The following is a 25,870-nucleotide window of genomic DNA, read 5'->3' as shown; positions in this document are numbered from 1 at the left end:
ATTATGCATTAAATTTATGGATCAATTCAGGAAGTATCGTCATATTAACAATATTAGGTCTTCCAATCCTTGAGTAAGAGATGTTTACCTAGGTCGCTAATATCTTTCAGTGGTGTTATGTAGTTTTCAGTGTACAAGTATCAAACTTCTTTTATTAATTTTATTTTTAAGTTATTTTATTCTTTGTGATGCTATTATAAATGAAATTTTCTTAACTTCATTTTTGGATAATTCATTGCGAGTATATAGAAATACAATTGATTTTGTGTATTAAGTTTGCATCCTGCCACCTTGCTGAACTCATTTATTAGTTCTAATAAGTCTCTGTGTGTTTGTAGTCCTTAAAATTTTGCATATAGAAGATTATGTCATCTGCAACTATTGTTAATATTACTTCATGTTAGCTGTGGGTTTTCACATATGCAGGTTTTACCTAGATGCCCTTTATCAGGCTCTGCAGGTTCTCTTCTGTGTAGTGAAGACTTAACCTTACTCAAAGAAAGGTCTGGCCTTTGCCTTTAGCTGCTTGGGGCCTTGGGTCACACAGGAACAATATGACTTAGAGTAGGGACTTTGCATCACACAGTATCAGTAACCCTCTGGGAAGACTGGGGTAAGCATTGTGGTAAATCAGTCTGGCCTATGTAATGAAACCCCAATAAAAACTCGGAGCACTGAAGTTTGGGTGATCTTTTCTGATTGGCATTACTCCACAGGTACTGCCACATATTGGTGCTGGAATACTACCTTGCTCCACATTTGGTATTTCCCTGGATTTGATTCTATGTTTTTCTTCCCTTTGCTAATTTTAATCTGAATCTTTTCCCTGTAATAAACGGTAGCTGCGAGTATACCTGTTTCCAGTGAGTTCTGTAAGTCATTCTAGTAAACCTGAGTGAGACTGGTTTGGGGAACCCCTTGACCTTACAGTTTGTGTCAGAAGTGAGGGTAGTCTGTGTGGCCTACTGTGGTCTCCCTAACTTCACAGTTGCTTCAACTATTTGTGCCTTCTATTCCTAGTTTCCTGTGTGTGTTTATCAGGAGACTACTGAATTTTTTCAAATGCTTTTTCTGTGTCTATTGAGAGGAACCCTTTTTTTTTCCTTTTAGCCTATTAATATGGTGGATAACACTGTTTGATTTTCTTTTGTTGATTTTGCATTCCTGAGATAAATCCCACTTGGTCATGGTGTATAATCCTTTTTATATGTTGCTAGATATAGTTTGTTAGTACTTTATTGAGGACTGGCCCATCTATATTCATACGAGATGTTGGTCCATAGTTTTCCTGTGATGTTTGTGATTAGGCATATACTTGCTCATGAAATGAATGGGAAATTGTTCCCTCTTCTAATTTTTTGGAAGAGTTTACAAAGGATTGGTGTTGCTTCGGTATGTTTGGTAGAATTTACCAGTGAAGCCATTTGGACCTGGACTTTTCTTTGTGAGAAGTTTTTTGATAACTAGTGTTTTCCAATAATTTAAAAAATATATATTATGACTGTCATCCTAGGGGTATGTGACTACAGAGATTTGGAGTACATTTCAGATTCATCCCACCTTCCTCCTCAACACCTGAAGCCCATGAGAAAACCTAGCTAAGGCCTGTGTTTCATGAAATACCCCACCTGTGGGAGATAAACTGAGGCTTCGGGCTATAGTTTTACCTGAATGGTTGACTACCCTGAGGCTGGTTTTAGAGAAGACTAGTAGGTGACCCTATGGGGTAGAAAAATTAGACTAGTTTGATTTGGAACAGCCTTTCAATGGTTTAGATCTAGCCACTTAAAGAGTATACACCAAACACAATATCAACATTTTTTTAAACAACCATAGCAATGTGGCGAAGTTGGCAAAGAAAAAAGGAAATCAGACATTTCGTTTTAGAAAGTATAGGTAATATACTCACCGTTCATTATCCAAGGCATATCAAAGATCACTATTTTTGCTGAAAGATGAAAAAAATTCATTGAATGTGACTTAGTACCACTATAGTAATATCACATATATCTAACCTAGAAAAAAATGATGATCTGAATATAACAAAAAACGGAGCTGACTGACTCATTTCTATGTCAGTGAAGGGCGAGTGGTGCTAGAACTAAACTAACTTCTCAAAATGGTGAGGAGCCCAGCCAAGGAGAATAGCTTACAGGAAATAAATATTGCATTATCACTGTCCTTTGGCAAGTAGCTTGGCCTTTTGTCTGTTTATTGTTTTTGTTTTTTGCATAAAGGTACAAAAGAAAATTGTTAAGTGGGTAAATGGAGTCTGGATGTGGCATGTCATATTACTGTTGAAGTCCATTGAACTTTAAAACAGTTTCAACATCAGATTCAAATACAGTACACTATAGTCGTTTTCTCAATGACAATTTGTAAATAGCAATTAGTAACAATGTACTTTATGTATGAGTATTGCTTATCACAGAGTACACTTTATCAATATTAATCTGTTTCTTGTATGTAGGACATTCCATATAATAAATGTTTTATTATATTTGAAATTGATTTTTAGAGAGAGGAGGGAAGAGAGGGAGAGAGAGAAATATCAATTTGTTGTTCCACTTATGCATTCATTGGTTGATTCTTATATGTGCCCTGACTTGGGACTGAATCCACAACCTTGGCATATCGGGACAATGCTCTAATCAACTGAGCTACCCAGCCAAAGTCAATATAATAAATATTTTAAAGGAATTTCTGAATTGAAAGATTAGTAAAAATGGGTTAATCTTTGAGATAAGGGTATGTTTTCATGTACCTCTGTGTGTGTGTGTGTGTGTGTGTGTGTGTGTATGTTATAGGATACCATATGTACAGTTTAGAACTCTTAAAACTAACTCTAAAGGACATGATTATTTATGAAAATTTCCCCCTATGCCTATTACAATATGTGCTTAAACTTCTATGAACACATTTAAGCTCATCAGAAAACAATGTTTCAGCTATTAAAGCTTATAATAATATAAAGCACAATTTTAAGACATTGTTTACAATTTCTACATTTCATCCCATACAATATGCTAAGTATCTGACTGTTCGACCAGTCGCTATGATGTGCACACTGACCACCAGGGGGCAGATGCTCTGATCAGTAGGTTAGCTTGCTGCTGGGTTCCAGCGACAGGGACTGGGCAAGATGGACCAGACATGCCCTTCAGCCCTCCCACGGTCCCTCCCCAGTCCTGATCGGGCACCGGTGGGGTCCATCAGACTGGCCTACACCCTGTCGCAATCCAGAACCCCTCGGGGGATGTCGGAGAGCCGGTTTCACCCCGATACCTGAAGGCCAGGCCGAGGGACCCCACCGGTGCATGGGCCTCTAGTATGTTTATAAAGGAATAAGTTACTTACAGAGGTATTTAGGGTAATAAACCTTAAAGCAGTTGATGATAAAGCGTACAAAATCCATGTCCTAAAAAAGATTATACATTTAAATCTTTAAGACTGTCCACATTAGAGAATTTTAAACTGCATATTTCTAAAAGTGATAAATTATTAAATACAAATGAGACAATTATTAAATTCTTTAAAAATAAGCTCATGTATTAATACATAGATTCCCAAGGATTAAGGTCTTAATTCATTAAACTAATTATAATAATCAGTCCTAAAACTAAGTTAAAGAAATCAGAAGCTTAAGCATCATTCATGTTACCTCAAATGAGTTAGATCTCAGGCTGCTAAGATAGCATGGAATTATAAAATGGAGCTAAAAGCAATCCTCATAGAGAAACTCTAAAAATTCTGCTGAATAATTAATGAATCATGTATAAAGTTTATAATCTGACCATTTGGGATAATAAAACATGTATATAAATTCTGCAATATTTGATTTTAAAGCTAATTTCTATACTTCATAATAGCTTGAATAAAACATATTTTATTAATCTTTTGTTCCACAATTAATCTTATCATATTGGCCTGCTGTATCTACTTTACTTCAAGATTCTTTCCTCTTATTTAGAGGTCTAGAATGAGAATTAGAATTTCTCAGTTTACATTCAAGTATTGTTCTTTGTTGAGTGTGACTCGACATGGTTAGCATTAGAATAAAGGAATCGAGAAAAAAGCAAGCGAGTGCAAAGGGTTAACTTCCATTTCTGGAAGCCTTTATAAGCATAGTTATCTGGTTGGCTCCACTGCAATGAACACAGTAACATGAAATTAGGTTAGTAGGGTTACTACTCATATGGATCATTTTATTACATGTTATTCCATGGCCATACGCTGACTTACTAATCCTGACCAGCCTTCTTATAAGGACTATAGGATGGAAGCTACATATAACCAGGCAAACTTAAAGCCATCAATTCTGAAAGGTGGTTTGTCCTATAGATGAGAGTCTATTAAGTCGTTCATAGTGGGTGAGTTGCAGCATCTTTAACTCCAGTAAACTGTAAAGAAAGCATCCTTAACTATCTTAAGCATTTATTATGGGATAAGTCCTACTATGTAATAACACCTTTATAACTAATCATTATACCCACTGTGCAGAGAGCTTAATAATTTTTAGTCAAGGGTTAAAGAAATATCTCACTAACTCCTTATATATAAATTTGGTTACCTAGTATATGGTCTGTGTCTCCTAGAGACTTTGCCTAAAAAGTCTTTATCTGATATTCTTGTTTTCATCTTTTCTATAATTGAATGGCCTTGCTTATAAAATCCCAAGTTACTGTTAATTCATGTGGATTTGATAGGATGCCACTGGTGTACATATATTAGTGGGTCCTACATAAAAAAGCTCTATGAAATGATTGGTCTACATTCCGTGAGAATGTTTTCAAGGACGCTATACATTATCTTGTAAAATGCCCTCCCTTTGAGGACTCATGAAAGACTTCTCTCTCTACTTTAAGTATCAGGAATGCATATACTTTTCCTAAGACACTGGTTTTAAAGTATAATCTCTGAATTTAAATGATTTCATTTTTTTTAGGTAGGCAGCTGAAAGTTTAGAGCCAAATTACTGGCCCAACTCTAAAAAGTAATTCTTTAAATTTCTTGCCTTGTAATTTTGTATACATCTTTATAAGCCAACTTAAATCCTTCATGAATTATTAGGGTCATATATAAAAATAATTCAATATGATTCAAGTATTTTAAAACAATATTATTTGAATATTTAGTCATGCAAATAAACCTTTATAAATTAAAGATAATGAGAAAGCATATCTTTTGTAGCTTGACAAAAATCAGACAATTCAAGTCAATTCTTTGCTCCTATATTTGGCAATAAAAAACATTAACATTTATTTTTCATTATTCTGGGTTAATACTTAGAAATTATTGCACATAAAAGATAACAGAGTCATGATTTATTTTTATGAAATATTATTTACCTAGGCATTTTGATTTAGATTTTGGGCATAAAACTATTTACTCTGTAATCTAAAACTCACTGACACAGAACTACACTGAAAAAAATCCAGGGCAATGAACCCTTTAAATATAAAGATAGAAAGAAGTGTGTGTGTGTGTGTGTGTGTGTGTGGGGGGAAGTCTGTGGTTCCACCACTCAAAACTCACCTCTACTTCTCTCTAGTGGTTCTCTCTAGTATGTATTTTGTTTATCTGTTGTTGTTTTTTAATGTCTAAGACTTCTTGAGGGCTAGGTTTCACTGTGATATAACCCTGTTGCCTTTTTCAGTTAAAAGAGGTATTTTCCAATATTACTGCAAATTATTTATAAACACCATTATACATACTCCATAAATGAGTACACCTCAATTTACCATTTCACCATGTTGACGTATACATTTTTCTAATTTTTCATTATTTTAAATGACACTCTGAAAAAACATTTGATGCGTAATACTTTTTCTGTACCAGGATTCTTTCTTTAGAATACATTTCCAGAAGATAGTTACCAGGCAAAGAATATGAATGTGAACACTTTAAGATTCTTAACATACTTTGTCAAGTGGTTTTTCAAAAAGTTTTTAACACTGCCCTAGGCAGGTGTGCAAATGACACTTCACTGCTACCAGAATTAGCCATGGTTTGAATTTAAGAGACATCAGTTCTAATAAATGTGCTAATGGATCCCCATCCCTGCTGAAGGGTTTGTAGTTACCATTAAGGTTACAAGGGCCCAAAAATAAGGACGGGTAGCTTTTACTTATTTTTTTAAGCTTGGGAAAATCACCTGGAGACAACTGTTTTCCAAAGCTAACCAAATCAAACAACCAAAAAATCCAACCAAGCAAACAAAGGACCCCAAACAAAATCACAAAAGTGCTGTATGTGCAAAACTCAGGTGGACATCTCGCAACGTTAAAACACGGTATGAATCTAACGGTACAACAGAGCAGATGTCACTTTCCTCAGTATTTACTGAGTGCATTATGCTGTGCCAGGCACAGGGTTAGGGGTTGTAGGATAAGAGCTTTGATAGAAAAGTTCACTGTTACCACCTCCACTCAGTACCCTGCCAGCCTCCACATCCTACACTTACATCCTGTGTATCAGACAAGGGACATTTCTGGGAAATCTACAGTTTCAATGCCAAACACTGAAGCAAATTTATTTCTTTGCAAATTGTATTCTATATTTAACTTCACTCACAATTCAGGGGGAAAAATATATCCCCCAACATAACCTGGTTAGCTCAATTTTATAGCAATATTTGGTTGGGGGGGAACGGCAGGGAGGATAGGAGAGAGGGAGCACACCATGATAAACAATCACTCAGAATTTTAAAAAGTGCTTACTATGCTATTGATTCCAGTTTCTGACAGGTCAAACATCACGGTGATGGGTTTCCCATTTTCTCTTTTAGCATAACGTTCCAACCAGAATGCGATAAGCTTCTTTTTGTCCAATATGGTTTTATGGTCTTTTACATGATACTTCACCCTGATCCACACTTTCAGGAGAACGTTAGATAAAACAAAAAAATAATGACTTTATAATATTATTTTATACATATATCATTCCATCCCTTTTCATTTTTCCATTTGTAATTCATTTTATTTCTCAGATCAAACGTATCTCTTCCTTTTTTAAAATGGGAACTAATGCGCACTTGGGAACCTTAAATAAGAGTAGCAGGAAGGAAACTATTTTTCCCATCCCCTTAAGAAATAAGTAAACTTCACTAGTAAGTAAAGGGGGAAAGAAAATACAGGTGAACAAACAATATGTGGTAATAACCTAAGAGTACTCTTCACCATGCTTAACAAAAAAAAAGCCATTGGTTCTATCAAGCACTAGAGAAAATGTTCCTTCCAGAGAAAAAACCCTAGAGGCACTATGCAAGTGTGAGCCTGTGTCCTGCATGTGGGCGGGGTGTGGCAAAGCGTTCAGAGTGGTGGCAGCTGAGACAAAAAGTGATGAGTGGTGAGAGAAGCTAAATAGACAGAGTGGGTGTGAAGGACCCTGAATGATATACTAAGGCGTTTTTGATTTTCCTATTGACAACATCTCTCAGGCAGCAGCCCAGAGGGGAGAAAAGAAGAGGCAGAGAAGGAAACGCAGCAGGTGATGCCCTGGGAAGGGATTAGGGAGAGGGGGGCAGTGAGGGACTAAACTGAGGAAGCGCTGGTGCAAACGGAGAGGGGTTCACTGAAGCTCTGGCAGACGGAAGAGTATGTGTTTGTTGGCCTGAGCTGGGCAGTACAGAGACAGAGCAGCGGGTGGGACACGGATGTTCAGCTGTGTGTTGTGTGGAGGGCAGCAGGCCAGCAATCAATCTGGTGGCACCAGTCAGTGAGGGTCAGTGAGGTATGTGCATGTGGCCTGGGATGCTGTGGGCTTGCCGCTGTTTGAGGAGGGGCAGGAAGCTGAGGCTGTCAAGGTACTTGAGATCGCCCACAGAGACTGTGTCAGCTGGAAAGTAAAAGAGGCCAAGGAAGGGATGAAGCCAGGGAAGCAAGTCTAAGGGAGGGTGGAAAGGGAGAAATGAGAAAGACCAAGAAGGAGGAGCCAGTGATAGGAGACAAATGCAAAAAGATACTTAACTGTTCCAACAGGAAGAGGCCACACACCACAGAGGGCGAGCAAATTGCACTGACTCTGCTGGGGCTGGGGTTCTGACACTCCTGCCTAGGCTTAGCCTGGGTACTAAACCAAGCCGGATTTTGGGCTAGGGGGAGGGAAGCAAGTCCTTGGGACAGCAGGGATGAGTGCCACTGTTCTTCCTGCTATCACACACATTGAAGAAGAAGCTACAGGGGCAGACTGGGAAACTTGAAAAAAGTCCATTTATTAACCATTAGGGACCATCAAAACAGTGTTTCTGTAAAAATACTAGGTTGAATTTTAATATCACAGTCAAATTACAAAGAAGATAATGACTCTGAATTACATAATTTTGGCTGTGTCAGAGGATGTAGCATTTGCCTTTGCTGTCCGTTTTATTATAATGCAAACAGTAGTATAACTACTAAGTATCTGATGCTCAAGTCAAGATGGCCCTAACAATCCCCAGTTACAGGAAACTTGCAAATAGAGAAAGTGCTGCCTCTTACTAATTCTGTTGAGATAGACAAGTACATCTCAAAGTCTTGAAAAACCAGTATATAAGTTAAATATACTCACACAACTTGTTGCCTTCTTTGTCATAACCATGGAGATAAATACCACCAATTTCCAGTAACCATTTGGGAATAGAGGCTTCAGTCAGATCTAAAAAGTGATAAACATTGATGAGTAATTGTAACTTAGGCACCTTTTAAAAAAGAAAAGTCACAATGTAAAGTTCTATAGTAGTTCTCAGAGAAAAAAAAAAGATAAAGCTTATTCAAACATCTGGATAGAATGGCAATAAAAATGGTGTTTCTTACTAAGTAAACAAACTACATAAAAGCATAGATGAGAGAAATGAAAAACATCCATCGCCCTTTGACGTCAGTCATTATTTATGTAGACACATTTCCATGTCCTGTGCTCCACATAAAGACTTGCAAACAAATATTATCACTACTGGCCAATCTCAAGAGAACATGCCAGCAAATATCCACATGACAGCTTCAGAATTAATGAAAAAAATCACTGTGGTTACTTTCGCAAAATACGATTTTTCTACAAAGTTTGATATCCAGCAGAGTTTAATACATTTTATAATCTTGGGGCAATTGGAAAATACTTAAAAATGCTAGCTCCTTTAGCAGGAGGAACAAAAAGGGCCTGTTTAGTCTCTAGTGAGGCTGATAACCAACGGAGCAAGGTGGCAAGTGCCAAGGCTTTTGTTACATTCACTGCTAGTTCATCTAGAACTTTCAAAGATTCCTGTATCCTCCCCCACTCCCTATTATCATCTTCCTGCTGTTTGCAACTAGAAACAAGCAATTCTATGTAAGAAAAACTACTAAGTTTAAAAGTTTATTCTGTACTTGTGATTTAGAAAGATCAGATTTATATTTATAAATGTTTCAGTTTGTTGAAATTACCTACAGTTTTGACATTTCCATGCAAATTATTTTTAAAAAATTTTTCTTCTGAAGGATTCCTTCTATAAGAGTGAAGAGTGGGGAGAGTGTCTGCTCTGGATTTATTTGTTGGTTATTCTGTATAAGTCTCCAGACTCAGTCACTGCAGAGTTTATAATCTTCAAGGTCAGAAAACCCTCCTTTATACCCCACCAAAACCAAAAGTTATGCCAGTTTCTTGGTAAATTTTTAGAAGAGAGATAATGGGTAACCTTGCCCAAGAAGAGTCCTTTATATACTTGAAGACTATTATAACCCCCCCTCTAAGTTTTAAAACTCCTGTTTGTGGAGAAAATTTTAATCTTGAAGTGAGCCTTCAAATGAAGCAGTGAAAAGAAGGCTGCCAAAGGCATCCCTGAGGATAAGCTTGCTTTTTGGGGACCCCCATTCATTAATTCTATGTGGAACCACTTAGCACAAGGAACTCTGGGGATAAAGACAGACGTCAACAACAGAGAGAAATAGGCAAATAGTATCTCCGTATGTCCGGGCTTGAGAGTGAAGATGCTGTCTTGCTATTGTTTAAAGCAGGTGTCCTCAAACTACGGCCCGGGGGCCACATGCGGGTGTTTTTGCCGTTTTGTTTTTTTACTTCAAAATAAGATATGTGCAGTGTGCATAGGAATTTGTTCATAGTTTTTTTTTAAACTATAGTCCGGCCCTCCAACGGTCTGAGGGACAGTGAACTGGCCCCCTGTTTAAAAATTTTGAGGACCCCTGGTTTAATGGTACCAAAGAAAACGAGCGCAGATTATGAGACTGCTGTGAGTGAAGAATCAGTGTGATTCTGCTCCTTGGTGACCTGATTGCCTTTCGAATGACCCACCCTACACTTAAGTCTTATGACACTCCTTTCAAAGTGTTAGTGGGACTGTGTAAAACATTGTATTCTGATGTTGATGATGACTGCCAAGGATATTTGCAAATATACTATTACTTACTGGTCAAAGTAAACCGGTAACATTTGTACAGGGGACAGTATACTGCCAAGGTTAAATTGAACAGCTTACCGTTGACAGCCATTTCTTTCCTCCACTGAAAACTCTCATCGATCATCTTCAATGTTTCATCTACAACGTCATGTCTCCAACATAAGTAACTTTCAACCCAGTTATCATCTTGTTGTAGCCTTTCAACATCACGTGGATCATATTTATCTGACTTATCTAGGGGACAAACAGAAATAAATATCCAAGTCAGATAGATTCTGCAATGAATAATAACAAACACTAATGCCAAAGGAACAGAAAGAGCCGGAAGAGAAAGCTAAGCTATTTGAAGATAGAACAGGGATATAGTTCAGATGAAAACGCTACTTAAAGGATTAATGAATTTCTAAGTATGAAGACAATAAAGTTATCTAAAGACTGCAGGTTTACTTTAAACAAACCACCAAAGATTTAAAAAAAATAAGACCATAGTAAAATATTTTGCACAACACTCTCTAAAACTATAAAACAATGTCTGGGAAGATCAATTATGTTACCTGAACTTGAAATCCTTACCCTAATCAATGAAACATAAAGTTTTATATATAAAAAACTAAGTTGTACTTAAGACATGGCTGGCAAGTGTCTTTTAAAAAAATTAACTAAATACAAAATGGAAAACTGACCATTAGGCAGCAGTTAACATTTCTTGGGAATAATTGTTTTCAATAATTTCTCATTATCTGTTTACGAACATGCTATGGTCCTACCAACCTGTATATCTGATATTCCTCCTTCCATATCCTTTTATTTTTCTGTACCTGAAATTTCCTGGTCTCCACAAAACCACCTATGAACAAATTCTACCATTCTGCAAGACTCCTTTCAAATGGTTCCTCTTCCATGAAATTTTCCCAGAGCCCAGAAGTCATTCCTTCCCACCTGTGAACTAAGGCTTTAAGGCACTTACCACTTTTCCCCTTGAGTGAGTTACTGGCATGCATGCTATATCTTTTCATATAGAGACCGTAACAGCATTGTCTATTGATTCTAAAAATCCCCCAAAGCAGATTATAGTAGTGCTGATGAAAAGGCCTTCAGGTAACATTTGTTTGACAGAATCTATTCCTTTTCTATTTTTATTTTCTCGGTTAATGGTACCCTCCCAGGAGCCCAAACAAGAAGTTTCAGAAGATTCTCTGGCTCCTTCATCTCCATCTTATTTTTGCATCTATTAGTTGCCAGGTTTCATAGATTCTATATCCTCCATTTTCTGGGACTTATGTCAGCCCCACAGAGATAATAGCTTAAAGGGCAGGAAAATAAAAAGTGCATTCAGAGAATTATCTTCTTTGAGTCTCAGTTTTCTTATCTTTAAGCTACTTTATGTACTCACAGGGTTGCTTGAGGAGCAGATGAAAATGTATATATGAAAGTACTTGGAAGTTTAAAGCTCTATAAAATATAAGATTTGGCCATAAATCATGCATTTTTAGAGTGTTACCTTGGAAGTGGCTTTCAATATCTGGGCTCTATTTTTCTGATTGATCTACACAATGAATGGTTCTTCAGTAGGTAAACCTTAGAAAATAATTTTAGCTCTGTTATTTGAAAATCTATCACTATTCAAAACGAAACTTTTCTTGAATTATAATTTATAAACGTGAGTTGGATATAAAACACTTTATGCTGTTTAGTAACAAGAGAGCCCCTGGGAGTACCTGTCCCCTGAAGAAGCACCATCCATTTTGGTTTCTGGACAGCCCTCTGCACTGGACCAATGAAGTGTTTTCCTTGAAATTACAGGCTGATTTCATTCATTTTCAAGAAAATTTCTGCCCAATATCCAAGTCAGAATAACCAATTTACTTGCCAGTTGTTCTTTCAAATAAAAGTGGTGGTCTATAAAAAAGTGACTAATTTAGCTGCCAACTCAAGCATGTAGAAGTGTTTGATGCATACTTCCCAATGTTATCACAGAGAACATTAGAAAACACATACTCAAGGGCCAAGTATTAATAAATTTACTGCTTCATTAGGGGGTTTCTAAAATAAAATTGACTTAAAAAGACTGAAAATGCTGATAATGAAGACTACAATGACCACTAGCTCTGATTCGGGCTGAGGAGCCAGATGGATTCATATGTGGATATGTAAGAGATATAATATCTTAGATGACACATATGTCTACTGATCTGTATGGGTCTTTCAATGTTCTTTAATAGTTTATAATTTTTCCATAAAAGAAAATGTCATATATTTCTTCCATTAGATTATTACAATTTAGAGATTTTTGTGTTGCTATCATGAGACAATAATGATAGACTGACAAACCTCACATCTATTTTTCTTGCCATATTGATAACTAGGTCATTTTATACACTGTAGAATTATAAAATAACTAGATGCCCAGTGCACAAAATTCGTGAATGGAGGGGGGTCCCTCAGCCCAGCCTGCACCCTCTCGTCATCTGGGACCCCTCGGGGGATGGTCCAACTGCCGGTTTAGGCCTGTGGGATTGGGCCTAAACCAGCAGTCCGACATAAACCTTGAAATCTAGGACCTCTGGTTCCTAACCGCTTGCCTGCCTACCTGCCTAACCACTCTGCCTGCCTGCCTCATCACCTCTAACCACTCAACTGCCTGCCTCATCACCCCTAACTACTCTGCCTGCCTGCCTCATCGCCCCTAACTGCTTGCCTGCCTGCCTGATTGCCCCTAACCACCTCTGCCTTGGCCCCTGCTGCGGCAGCTTCCTCTGGAAGGACGTCCGGAATGATGTCCAGAAGGTCGTTCAGTTGTCCGGTCTAATTAGCATATTATGCTTTTATTATTATAGATAGTGGAGATCAAGTCTTTTCTCTGATTTTATGGGAGTTATGTTGAAGTTTCACAATTAAACAATTACTGTAGGCTTTTAGAAGATACACTTAAAGTTTTCCAAGTTTGCTAAATGTTTTGTTTGTTTGCTTTTCATTAAGTTGAATTAAAACCAGTTTGGTTTCTCTGTATTGAAATAAACATTTTCCTCATTAATTTTGTTAATGAATATACTATGTTTGTATTGGCTTAAACAAATATAGAAAAATGAAAAAGAAACAAATATGGTTATCTAAAGAGGGGAGAAAAGGGAGTGAAGAGGCACAAGAGATGAAAGACACTTTTCAATGTTGATCTTCTTTGATTGCTGAACTGTATCTATTCAAACATTTCATTGAGAAGCATGATGGTAATGTGATAAATTCCTCTGCTGCATTTCCTGACTATGAATCATCTCTGCATTCCTGGGGCTAACAAAACTGCCTGCACCTTATGCATATGTGGATGACTTCATGGTGGCAGGCGGTGAGAATCATAGAGATCTATGACTACAAACTGAATTTCTTTAATAGTCACTGATCTATTTAGGTTTTTGACTTCTCAGAGATAATTTTGGTGGTCTTTCTTTCTCCAAAAAGTTTTACATTTAATCTGTTTAATAACTTAATGTGATAAAGCTGGGCATTGTATTATTCTCTTATTATTTTAAAAATCTCTGTTATATACTAGAGGCCCAGTGCACGAATTCGTGCACTAGTGGGGTTGCTTGGCCTGGCCTGCAGGATCAGGCAGAAACCGGCTCTCCAACATCTCTAGGGGTCCTAGATTGCGAGAGGGCACAGGCCAGGCTGAGGGACCCCACCGGTGCATGATCGAGGCCAGGGAGGGACACGGAAAGTTGGCCAGCCAGGGAGTGACCATGGGAGGGCTCCAGGGCATGTCTGGCCCATCTCACTCAGTCCCGATTGGCTGGACCCCAGCAACAAGCTAACCTACAGGTCAAGGCATCTGCCTCCTGCTGGTCAGTGCACATCATAGTGAGCGGTTGAGCAGCCTTAGCATGTCCTTAGCATATTATGCATTGATTGGCTGAACAGGCAACCGGACAAAGCTTATTAGGCTTTCATTATATGGGAGATATTTTATATATACATATATATTAGAGGCCCAGCACATGAAATTCGTGCATGGGTAGGGTCCCTAGGCCTGGCCTGGGATCAGGGCTGATCTTCCCTGGCTGCCGGCAGCTGGCCTTGCCCCTGCCACCCACGTCTGCTGCCACCCACTCCCGGATCCCCGTTCCCCATCGGGCAATCAGAGCCTGCCAGCCGGGCGGGTGGGGGGGTGATGGAGAGGTTGGCCATTCCTGCCCACTTGCTGGCCCCACCCCCCACTGCCAGTCGCCCTGTGTGTGGGGTGACCAGGGCCCCACTCGCTTGCACCTGCCTTGGCTTGGCGCTGCCTGCATCCGCTGCCACGCACTCCCGGTTCCCCATTCCCCAACGGGTGATCGGAGCCGGCGGGTTGGAAGCAGCTCCTGCATTGAGCATTTGCCCCTGGTGGTCAGTGCACATCACAGAGACTGGTCGTTCCGCTGTCCGGTCTATTTGCACATTATGCATATATATGTACATGTATATATGTGTATGTGTGTATATTTATACCTGCTTTTGTTCCTAGTATATTCTTTGCCTTCTCCCTTTCTTTGTAATCAGTCATTTTATTTTACTAGTCCTTATAAAAAATCAGTTTATTATATCTATTATCCTTTTTTCCTATGCCATGACTATCTACTCTTATTTCCTTCCTTCTGCTTTCTCTGTATTACCTTTTGGTCACTTTGTAGCTCTTTGAATTGAATCTTTAGCTGACTTTTATTTGGGCTTTGTTTTTTATGAATGCACATAAGATAATTTGTGGTTGCTCAGTTTTAAGGATTTTGTAATTACCATTGTGATATCCTCAATAGCCCACAGGTTATTTAGCAGAAGAATTACAAACTTTGTTAGGAAGATGTTAACCTATGGGTTATTGAGAGGTCTATTATTTCAGTATCCTAGCATTTGATTTGTTTTTAAGTACCTGTTTATTGTGACTTCTAACGGTTTCTTAATGGTGTGCGAACATGGTCTGTATGATCAAGCTGCTCTGGCATTTCTGAGACTTTCTTTATGACTTAATATGTGGTGAGAGTTTAAAAGCTCCAAATCAAAAATATATATTCAAAAGAATATATTCTCTATTTGCTGGATAGGAGAGTCTGTACACGCACACATACATATATACTTATCATCAACTTTGTTCTGGGTGTTAAAATCTAAAATCTTAGGCATTTCTTGCTTGCTTGTTCTGAGTATTTCTGAAAGACGTTTGTTAAAATCATTCAATATTTTTGTGGATTTCTTGAGTTTCCCTTATAATTCTGGGATCTTTTGCTTTATGTATTTTAAGGCTGTATTGTTAGATACTTTGTATGTTGTTCCTAATTGTTATATCTTTTTTGGTTCCTTTTATCTCTAGTTGTATCCCTTCTTATATGTATTTTCACCCTAAATAACATTTTGTCTAATGAAAGTACAGATTACATAGGATTACTCTGGTTAATATTTGTTTCATATATATACATATATATTTTCCATCTCTTTATTTCAATTTTTCTACATTAATTTCTTTTAAAGTAGTCTATTATAGGCAGCATGCAATTAAGATTTAAAAAATCTGCTCTGATAACAAGTATATATTTGTTCATATTTGTGGTAACTATCAATAAAAGTTGGATTATTTCTGCTGTTTCACTGTATTTTCTAGTTACTAAGTTGCTTGTTTCCCTCTTTCCTGCTTCCTGCTGGAGAGAGAATGTTTTCTCCATTCCCCTTTTCATGCCCCCACTGCATAATATGATGTCAAAAATGCACAAAAAGGTACAAGAAAGGAAAATTACAGGCCAATTTGTGAAAACAGATTCAACACTCCTCAATAAAATATTAGTTAACTGAATCCACTGATATGTTTTAAAAATCTGACTAATATAATCTACCATACTATTACCAAAAAAATACCCGATGTGATTAATGTGTTCAGTAGATGACCAAAATGCATTCAGTAAAATTCAACCATCAGTCGTGATGGTAACAAAACAAAACAACAAACAAAAACCCAAACTAGCAAACCAGGACTAGAAGGAAACATCTTTATTTTGATAAAGGATTTCTACAGAGACTATGCTTCATGGTGACATGTGTGGAGCTATCTTTCTAAGATCAGGAATAAGACAAGTAGGCTTTTATCATTGTTTTTACTCAATACTAAAGGCTCCAGCCAGTGTAAAGTAACCACATTTGAAGAATTAGAAAGTTAGGAAGGAAACTATCATTATTTCAAGATGATATTATTGTACTAGTATATGCAGAAATCCTAAACTAATCTAGAGATAAACTATCAAGACTAAGATGAGTTAGTAAGGTTTCTGAGTTCAATATTAATGTAAAAAACCCAAATGCACTTTCTACAAACCAGCAACAATCATTTAAAAAATAAATTCTTAGAGGACACCATTTAAACAACAAAAGTAAAAATATGCCCTAGCCGGCTTGGCTCAGTGGATAGAGCGTCAGCCTGCGGACTGAAGAGTCCCAGGTTCAATTCCGGCCAAGGGCACATGCCCAGGTTGCGGGCTCCATCCCCAATGGGGGGCATGCAGGAGGCAGCCGATCAGTGATTCTCTCTCATCATTGATGTTTCTATTTCTCTCTCGTTCTCCCTTCCTCTCTGAAATCAATAAAGAAATATATATATATATATATAAATATATATATATATAATAAATAAATATAAATAAAAATATTTTCAAAAACAATTACAAAAACATGTAAACCTGGGAATAAATTTAACAAAATGGGTTCTCCTTTATTGAGAAAATGATAAATCTTTCAACAAGAAAGACTTTAGCAGATAGGAAGATATACCAGGTTATTGGATTGGAAGTTTGAGCCATGATAATGTCAAGTCTCCCACAATTGATCTCCTGATTTAACACAATTCCACTCGAAATCCCAATAAAATCCCGAAACATGATAAGCTAATTCTATAATTTACATGGAGGAACAAAGCACCAAGAGCAAGAAGTGATTTTCACAGAAGCGGAAACCAAATGGCCCATAGAGATTTGAAGAAATGCTCAATCTGACTAGTACTCAAAAAATGCAAATTAAAACCACAATGACATATTCCAACATCCCCATCAGATGGGGAAAAAATAACAATGGCAAATTTTAGGCTATGGAAAAACGAGGACACTCAAATACTGCTGATTAAAATAAAACGGGCACAATCTGGTGAATAGTTTGGCATAACCTAGTAAAGTTGAACATGTACCTATTCTATGACCCACCCATTTCATTGTTGGGTACAAATTCTAGAGCAGCAGTTCTCAAGATTTTTGGTCTCAGGCCCCCTTTTACACTCTTAAAATTAACTGAGGACCCCAAAGAGTCTTTTTGTTTATATGGGTTATATTTATTGGTAGTTACTATATTAGGTATTAAAGTTGAGAAAACTTTTACACATGAGAACACACAAGCACTCATTCTATCAGGTGTCAGAGCAATGACATCATCACATGCCGTGTAGCCTCTACAAAACACCACCGTCTGCTTGTGAGAGAATGACAAAGAAAAATGATGTTTTAGTGTTAGGAAAATAGTATTGGCCTCTCAAACACCTTAAAGTGATCTCAGGGAACTACAATTGCTGGACCAACTTTCAGGACTACTGCCTTAGAGAAAGTCCAAGCACCACATAAGCATGAGAATGTTCACAGCAGCACTGTACATAATAGCAAAACCTAGAAATAACCCCAAATCCATCAACTGGTATATTCATCCCATGAACTACTATGCAGATATAAAAAGGAGTAAGTGACAGTATGGTTCTATTAGCCAAGATGAATGACTATTGAGCAACAGAAGCAAGCATGAAAAAATATATTCAGCTTTTATTTAAAGTTCAAAAAGAGGTAAACTTAATAAAGTACTGGTGAAAAATACGTTATAGGTGGGAAAGCTAATGAAAAGCAAGAGAATGAGGAAGACCAAATGCAGGACAAACAGCTGTCTGGAGGGTGCACAGGAAGGGATAAAGGACAAATGCAGGATGATCAGGGATGGGATACATAGCAAGTTTTATTGCTGAGTGGTGAGTACATGGGTGTTTATTTTATTCATGCTTTATACATTTTGCCTATATGAGACATTTTGAAATTTAAAAAATAATAAACCAAGACAAAACAAAAATTAAAAGACTAGAAAAATTTATTGGATGAGAGAAAATTATTTAACTTAATAGCAATGGGAGCAACCACAAAGGAATGGGTAATTCTGAATACATTAAAAAAAAAGAAAAATTGACATAAACAAGAAAACTCCAAACCAATTATAAAGCCATAGTAATAAAAATTAAATTATAAATGGATGTAGACGTATGAAAAGAAGTTTAATCTCACTACTAATCAAATACAAACTAAAACAGAACCTTAAGTTAAGAAATGATGACACTAAATATGGGGAAGGCTATGGTGAAACTAACTTTTTTACGGGCTGTTGGGAATGAATCTTGGTGCAACTTCCACTGAGTCAAGTTTAGCACACATGAAATGAAGTATCTTAAAAATACACTATTATAATCAGAATTCTACTTTTAGACACGAGTCTTAAGGAAATAATCTGAACTACTGTACAAAAAAAATTGTATTAAGAAGAAATGTCCAAAAAGGGAATACTAAGTTAAAGAATAAGAAAATTATCTTTAATTTATAGAAATCAATATTGATAATAATATAAAATGTTGCTAAGTTTATATATCTGGGGAAAGAAAATCATGTCAGTAAGAAATGCAACACAAAATTACACACAGAATGGCTTTTTAACTTTTTTTTTTTTTTATGTATAGAAAAATAGACAGGAAAGAATGCTTCTCCTGTTAGAGCTATCTCCGCATGATGAGCTTATGGGGGATTCCTCAGTTGTTTTTGGTATCCAAATTCGTTTTAATGAATTCTTATACTTGTAAAGGCAGAAAACAAACCTAAAATAACGAAGCCCACAAAACTGTCAATAGCTCTCCAAACTCACCAAGCACAACGGCATCACTTAGGTGTCCAAGGTTCTGTACACTATTGTTCTTAGCTTACCCTCCCCAGGGCTCCTCAAAATGGACTCCCTCTGGCTTCCTGAACATGCCCTCATACCTTCTCACTTCAGCAACTTAGCTCACACTATCTGCCTGGATCGCATTCTCCACCTGGCCAAGTGCACCATCTTTCAAAGTCCATGAGAAACACTTTTTTTCTGTGAAATTTTTTCTAACCTTGCGAGCTTAGCCACTCCAACCAGATGCGATTTTTCCCTGTTTGACTCCTACAGAAATGACTATAGCACTCTTCCTACAATTTGTCTCAACTTTAACTGTTCTGTTTTAATGCTCCTACTAGATTCTAGGCGTTCGAGAAGGGGCTCTATCCTTCTTCAGCTCTTTCTCTAATACTGACACACTGTTTCGCAGCATTAAACACATACTGAGCATTTGGGGAACTGAATAAATTATTGTCACAATGGATTAGTCTTTTGCTGTGGCCACAAGAAGGAAGAGAGAACAGGAAATGTTACTCATTTGAAACTCAGCATGGAATTTCTCATAGAAACAATGATAAAAAAATGGGTTATTAATGAATAAAAAAATAATGGACTTGTGTTTCATTCTTTTGCCAGCTACAAATCTATCCATAATTGGTAACTTCATTTCTATGGAAACAAAGATGCGCTTTGAATTCCCAAAAATCTACCTCCAAAGAGTTTCTGGAGTACAGCCAGTGCTTAAAATGATATACTTGCAGATAATATTTTCCTTTAGAAAAAACATTGTGTTGCTTAAATCTGCCTTAAGCCTCTTCTGAAATGACAATAGAAAGGGTGAAATAAAACAGGAAAAAGGAAAGTGGATGTTCTAAACACCTGAAAACTTTAAGGGGAGAAAGTCTTCAAAGGTTATTTTCTTTTCCATGAAAATCTTTAAATTAATTAAATTAATATTTACAAAGTCTGTGCAGATAACCCACCCATGAGTTCACACATACCTAAGTGTATATATTTAAGGACAAACCCTCCCTATATTTAATAGCACCCGGGGCTTTACTTAAGAAATAACGCTGTCTTCATCAGACAAATTATGAGGGCTGCTCTTTGCCAGAGTTTGGTGGGGGAGGGAAGCTGGTTAGGACAGCTCTTAATACTGACTTGGAGTAACCTCCCTATGTATATATTTAACCATTGCTCCATATCCATTCATTCAATGAATATGTATTGAGAACTGTGCTAGGTATACAAAGGTTAGTATGGCCTTGCCCTCAATGCCCACAGGTTGCCCCAGACCTATATACATTCTACTGGAGGGACTGAACAATAAGCAAGTAAACAAATGAATGAGATAATTATAGGTTATGGTAAGACCTGCAAAGGAGACAAAATAAACAAGTCAGGGAGGCTATTTAATAATCACCACAGGCCTCTCAGATACATTTCAACCAAGATGGAAAAGAAAAAAAAAAAAAAGACCTAGCCACGCACACTACCTGGGCAAGAGCCTTCCAGGCATAGAGAAGTGGAAAGGTTTCCAGATAGAAACAGACTCAGTTTGTTTGAAGAGCATAAAAGAAACAGTGTGGCTGGTCATGTTTTTCAAACTGTGGGCTATGTTTGTAAGTTGTGATAGCAATTTTGTGGGTCACTGCATCAGAGAGTTATAGGTTTTCAGAATAAGTATTCTTTAACCAATTTTTGCTTCAGTTTTGTGTGCGCACATGTACTGGATTGCAAAGTATAATACATTTCCTACTGCGGGCAGTGGAGAAATCTGTACGAAGCAAGAAGAGTGGGAACAGAGGTGGATGGAGGGGTGGGTAAGAACTAGGGCATGCATGGCCTTTGTACTGAGGCCACCATAAGAATTGGGATTTTTATTCTACACAAAGTAGGAAGGTACTGAAGGGTTTCAAGCTGGGGAGTGACATGATCTAATTCGACAGGATGGTGTGGCCAAAAGATTACTATAGTGAAATTCAAAGATCTGAGCATCTGCCCTGGCCTAGCCACTAACACTAGAGATTTGGAGCAAATCACTTAATCTCTCTAACTTTCCTTTCCTCATTTTACAAATAGAAGGTTGGAGCAAGATGACCTTTGAGATCTTGTCTATTGCTACATTCCTATGAGCACATTGGGGGCAAGTAAATGACTGACTACTGGGGAGACACTAGGTCAAGTTTTATGTTAGTTCTTAAAATATTATGAACTATGTAGCCATAAAAGACTCCTTTCTATAGAAAGAAATTTTAGAATTATTTCTTTACTGGAACCAGCTATGTGATTAGAAATGAGATCTCTGGACTCAAGGTGAATCAGGTGCTTTTGCAACTCTCTGGTGCAAAGTTTAAGATGGGAAGGGATTAAAATATTTACTGACCAGGTTTTTGTTTTTTTTTTTTGGGGGGGGGAACAGATTCCTTTTTTGTTCTAGGTCATCAACTGACATAATCTAGGGCAGTCTAAAGTTGCAGGGAACCTCTTCTTAGCACTAAAGTCAAGATGGTGGACCAAAATGAATATCGAGGCAAAATATTCATTGACACACTACTATATGCTAACCCCATGCTAGACAGTTTGATGTATGCTTTTTTAAAATTATTTTTTATTGTCTAAAGTTTTACATATGTCTTCTTTTTCCCCAGTTGACGCCCCCCCCCGCCAGCCATTCCCACTCCGGGCAAGCCCCCACCGCCCCAGTGCCTGTGTCCATTGGTTATGCTAATATATGATATATGCTTTTTATTTAATACTCCTAACCCAATTATTTCCATTTCACAGCAATGGAAACAGAAAGGACAATTACCTATTAAGTGGGCTCAGAAAAGACAAGTAAACTATCAAGTGGCAGGATTAGTATTAGAATATTAGATCATGTTTATAACAAATTTTCCTGCATGTTTTTAAAATTACAAGGACTCAATCATCGGCTTTAACTGGACAACTCAAGTATCTGCAACATATGGGCACAGAATGTTCAAGCAGTAAGTCAATTCTGGACTCTCAGGTACTTTGCTAGGTTACAGTGTGAGATGAAAAGATGAGAACTTGTTCCAGCACTGGAGAGCCTCCGCAGTTGGTAGCACGCTGGGTTAGTTGCATGACCTGGAATTACACAAACTATCCAAGGAATTTGGATCCCCACCTAAGTACACGTGAATAGGATTATGGCAGTTTCCAGGGTCATTTTCACGTTTGCTGCTGGTGAAGTAATCAGCCGAGGAACCAGGGACTGGCCAGTGTCACCAGTGCCGTGGCCGTGGAAAGTGTCCTGCAAGTTCCATAAACTTGTGATGCTGGATACACTGATTTCCAACTTACATTAACCCTTTAGCAAGCAATGGACGCATCAGCTGCCCAACTGGAGCAGTGTGCATGCCATGTCACGGAGAGGAAAACCTTGGAAACTTGCAGGGCACCGTCCCCGTGAGGGTCGACATGGTCCCCAACACTTCCCACAGAAGACACCCGCAAACACTCCAGCAGCAAAGCTGGGGATGCTCACTGCACACCTGCCTCAACACCGAGAACGCGGTACCCACCTGTCACATACTCGGCTTCGAACCTCCTTCGGGTCTCAGAGATGAGCTTGGCTTTATTCTGGGCGTGACACTGGAAGGGAGACAAGAGACGCTAAGCAAGCGCCCCATCCCGCTTCCCCTTGGCTCAGCCTACCTGCACCTGGGAGCGTCCCTCCGCCCCCCCTCCGCCTGCACCCCGAGCTCAGAGGATTCCGGGTCCCAGGAGGGGGCAGGCAGCGCTGCGGCGCGCTCAGCTTCTCACCTCGGCCATGGTCGCGGGCGCAGACGTGATGGCAGCCTCCGTCCTCACTTCCACCGCTGCCGTCCCAGTCTCTCCTCACCCGCGGGCCGGCCCGGAGGTAGAGAGGGAAGGGCGGGAGGTGGAGGCGGTCGCGTGACACCGGAAGGCGGGCGGAGGTGTAGCTGCGCTGCCCAATCCAATGCGGCCGCCCAAGTCGGGGGGCGGGACCATGGCCTAAACCTTGCCTGCCATTCGCTTCTCTGTCGCGCCCCGCCCCCTGCGTCCCTGCACTGCGGACCCACCCCCGCCAGCCTTGGACAGACGGCGCTGCCCCCCTTCCCCCCCAGAACTCCGCCCGAGCAAGCTCCGCCTACTATTCCGCTTTCACCATGTTCCCCGGAGGCCCCGCCTCCTCCGCCTCCTCCGCCTCCCTCGGCAGCCAGCTCCCAGCCGGCTGGGCGGGCTCCACCTCCTCGGAGCTGAAGGCCGCCTCCAGGCCAGCCCTCCCAAGATGCCACGCGCGGGCGGGAGGTTTGGAGCCTCCGGAAGTGTGTGCGTGGGGGGACCTTCGGGAACTTGGGGGCTATAGGCTGCAGGGTCCCGGGCGCTGAGGTAGGGCCTGCGAGTGTTTCCTTACCCGACCTTCCTAGGGGGCGGCAGGGCCGGGGGTGCTTCCTTGTCGTCTTTGCGGGAGAGCAGGGAGAAAGCGGGCGCCCCCGGGCCTGTGTCCATCATCCCTTGGATGTGCATCATCCTATGGAATGATAACTAGATTTTAAGTGCTTGCTACATTTGGAGATATTTCACTTGGAAGTTTCTCCGCCCCTGCAACATCTTTCTCACTTGGCACTTAACGAATATATCATTGAAATCTCTGAAACATAAAGAGATGTAAATTGTATAGTTTATGAAGATGATTGTTCTCAAAGCAAGGGGGGACAATTTTGCCTCCCAGGGACAATTGGAAATGTCTTGGGAGGCGTTTTTTTAAAAAAATATTTTTATTGATTTCAGAGAGGAAAGGAGAGGGAGAGAGAAAATCATTGATCAGCTGCCTTCTGCACGCCCCACACTGGGGATCCAGCCAGCAACCCAGGCATGTGCCCTGACAGACTCTAACCATGACCTCCTGCTTCATAGGTGGATGCTCAACCACCCCTGCCTGACTGGAGGCGTTCTTTGTTGTCACAACTGGGAGGGGACCTGCTACTGGCATCTGGTGGGTGGACGCTAAGGGTACTGCTAAATTTGCAATGCACAGGTCAACCCCCACAAGTTATCCAGTGCAAATTATCAGTAAGTGCCAAAGTTGAGAAAGATTGACTCAGAAGTTACCAGGACAGATTTTATGGTTGTTGGTTAAAAATTTGAAAGGAAAATTTCGCATTCAATGAAATTAACTTTTTTTATTTATTTAAAGGTACTGAAAACTGCACGCCTTGTAAGTACAGTCCCCATGTCTCCACCATCCATAGTCAACCGTGATTGACACTTTAGCATCTTTCACCCAGACATTTAGTTTACATTTTTTTAGAGGAAAAAAATGAATACGTTGCTTAAAAATTATTTGGGTATTTTTAAATAATATTTTAGATACAAGCACACCTCATTTTTTTCTGTTGTTTTTTTTAAAATATATTTTTATTGATTTCAGAGAGGAAGGGAGAGAGAGAGAGAGAGAGAGATATAGAGAGAGATAGAAACATAAATGATGAGAGAGAATCATTGATCGGCTGCCTCCGGCACGCCCCCTACTGGAGATCGAGCCCACAACCTGGGCATGTGCCCTTGACCAGAATCAAACCCGGGACCCTTCAGTCTCCAGGCCAGTGCTCTATCCACTGAGCCAAACAAGCTAGGGCAGGCACACCTTGTTTTATTGCACTTCGCTATATTGTGCTTCACAGGTGTTGCGTTTTTACAAATTGAAAGGAAGACCCTCCACCAGCAAAAAGATTATGACTTGCTGTATTGCGATACTGCCTTTATTACCATGATCTGGAACTGAACCTGCAATATCTGTGGCGTATGCCTGTGTAGCTAAGGTCTTCTTCTAGCTCCATTCCCCTACCCTGAAATCTATCCCCTTCTCTAGAATAAAATCCTTCAGAATGTGGCATGAATCTTTACAACTTTGTGTATTGTGTTTTATTTTTTTATTTTTGGGGGGGCCAGGCTGCCTGGATTTGAATCCTGACTCTTTCACTTCCTTTTTGTAGGCCTTTGAGAAGATCCTGAAGCTTCCTGCCTCAGTTTTCCCATCTGTAGAATGGAATAATAGTGCCTGTGGCATAAGGATGTTGTGAGGAATACATGAGTGACTCTGAAGCCCAACAGTACCTGGTACAGAAAAAACATTCAGAATATAGCCATTGTAAGGTAAACAGAAAATATATAATGCTGTTTTATGTGTTTTGATTTAGATAAATAATGTACTGCCATATATATATTTTGCAACATTTTTTCTAATTTTATTTTTGAAATCTAGCCATGGTGATATACATAGATCTAACATTTCTTTTAACTATGTTATGATATCCCATCTGTATTTATACATTTTACTATTGGTGGTCATTGAAGGTTTTACTATTTTTTTTATATTACACATAACACAGTGAACATTCTAAAGCAATATCTTTGTGAATTATGTAGGATTACTTCTCTTGGGTCATATTTAGAAATGAAATTACTGGATATATGCATTTCCATTTATTGCCATATTGCCTTCCAAAGTCGCCTTTCCCTTTAATTAAGTACTCATAATTATCTCCTAATTAATGGCTCTGC

At 38.9% G+C, this 25,870-nt stretch overlaps 1 protein-coding gene across 2 annotated transcripts in view; it reads right to left on the bottom strand.

Annotated features, from left to right (window-relative positions):
* The window catches only part of MOSPD2 (motile sperm domain containing 2), a 39,178-nt gene extending 15,975 nt beyond the window's left edge, over positions 1 to 23,203 (bottom strand). For both annotated transcript variants that reach the window (XM_008154922.3, XM_028130281.2), the window contains exons 1-7: positions 23,105 to 23,203; positions 22,864 to 22,933; positions 10,448 to 10,603; positions 8,548 to 8,634; positions 6,720 to 6,874; positions 3,358 to 3,418; positions 1,910 to 1,948 (exon numbers count right to left, since the gene is read on the bottom strand). In XM_008154922.3, the coding sequence (XP_008153144.2) occupies positions 1,910 to 1,948; positions 3,358 to 3,418; positions 6,720 to 6,874; positions 8,548 to 8,634; positions 10,448 to 10,603; positions 22,864 to 22,933; positions 23,105 to 23,113 (577 nt within the window). In that variant the 5' untranslated portion in view covers positions 23,114 to 23,203. The remainder of the gene's footprint in view (positions 1 to 1,909; positions 1,949 to 3,357; positions 3,419 to 6,719; positions 6,875 to 8,547; positions 8,635 to 10,447; positions 10,604 to 22,863; positions 22,934 to 23,104) is intronic.
* Positions 23,204 to 25,870: the final 2,667 nt, after the last annotated feature.

The sequence above is a fragment of the Eptesicus fuscus genome, chromosome 1 (assembly GCF_027574615.1).
Source record: "Eptesicus fuscus isolate TK198812 chromosome 1, DD_ASM_mEF_20220401, whole genome shotgun sequence".
Taxonomy (NCBI): Eukaryota; Metazoa; Chordata; class Mammalia; order Chiroptera; family Vespertilionidae; genus Eptesicus; species Eptesicus fuscus.
This window is presented reverse-complemented; position numbering and strand designations above follow the sequence as displayed.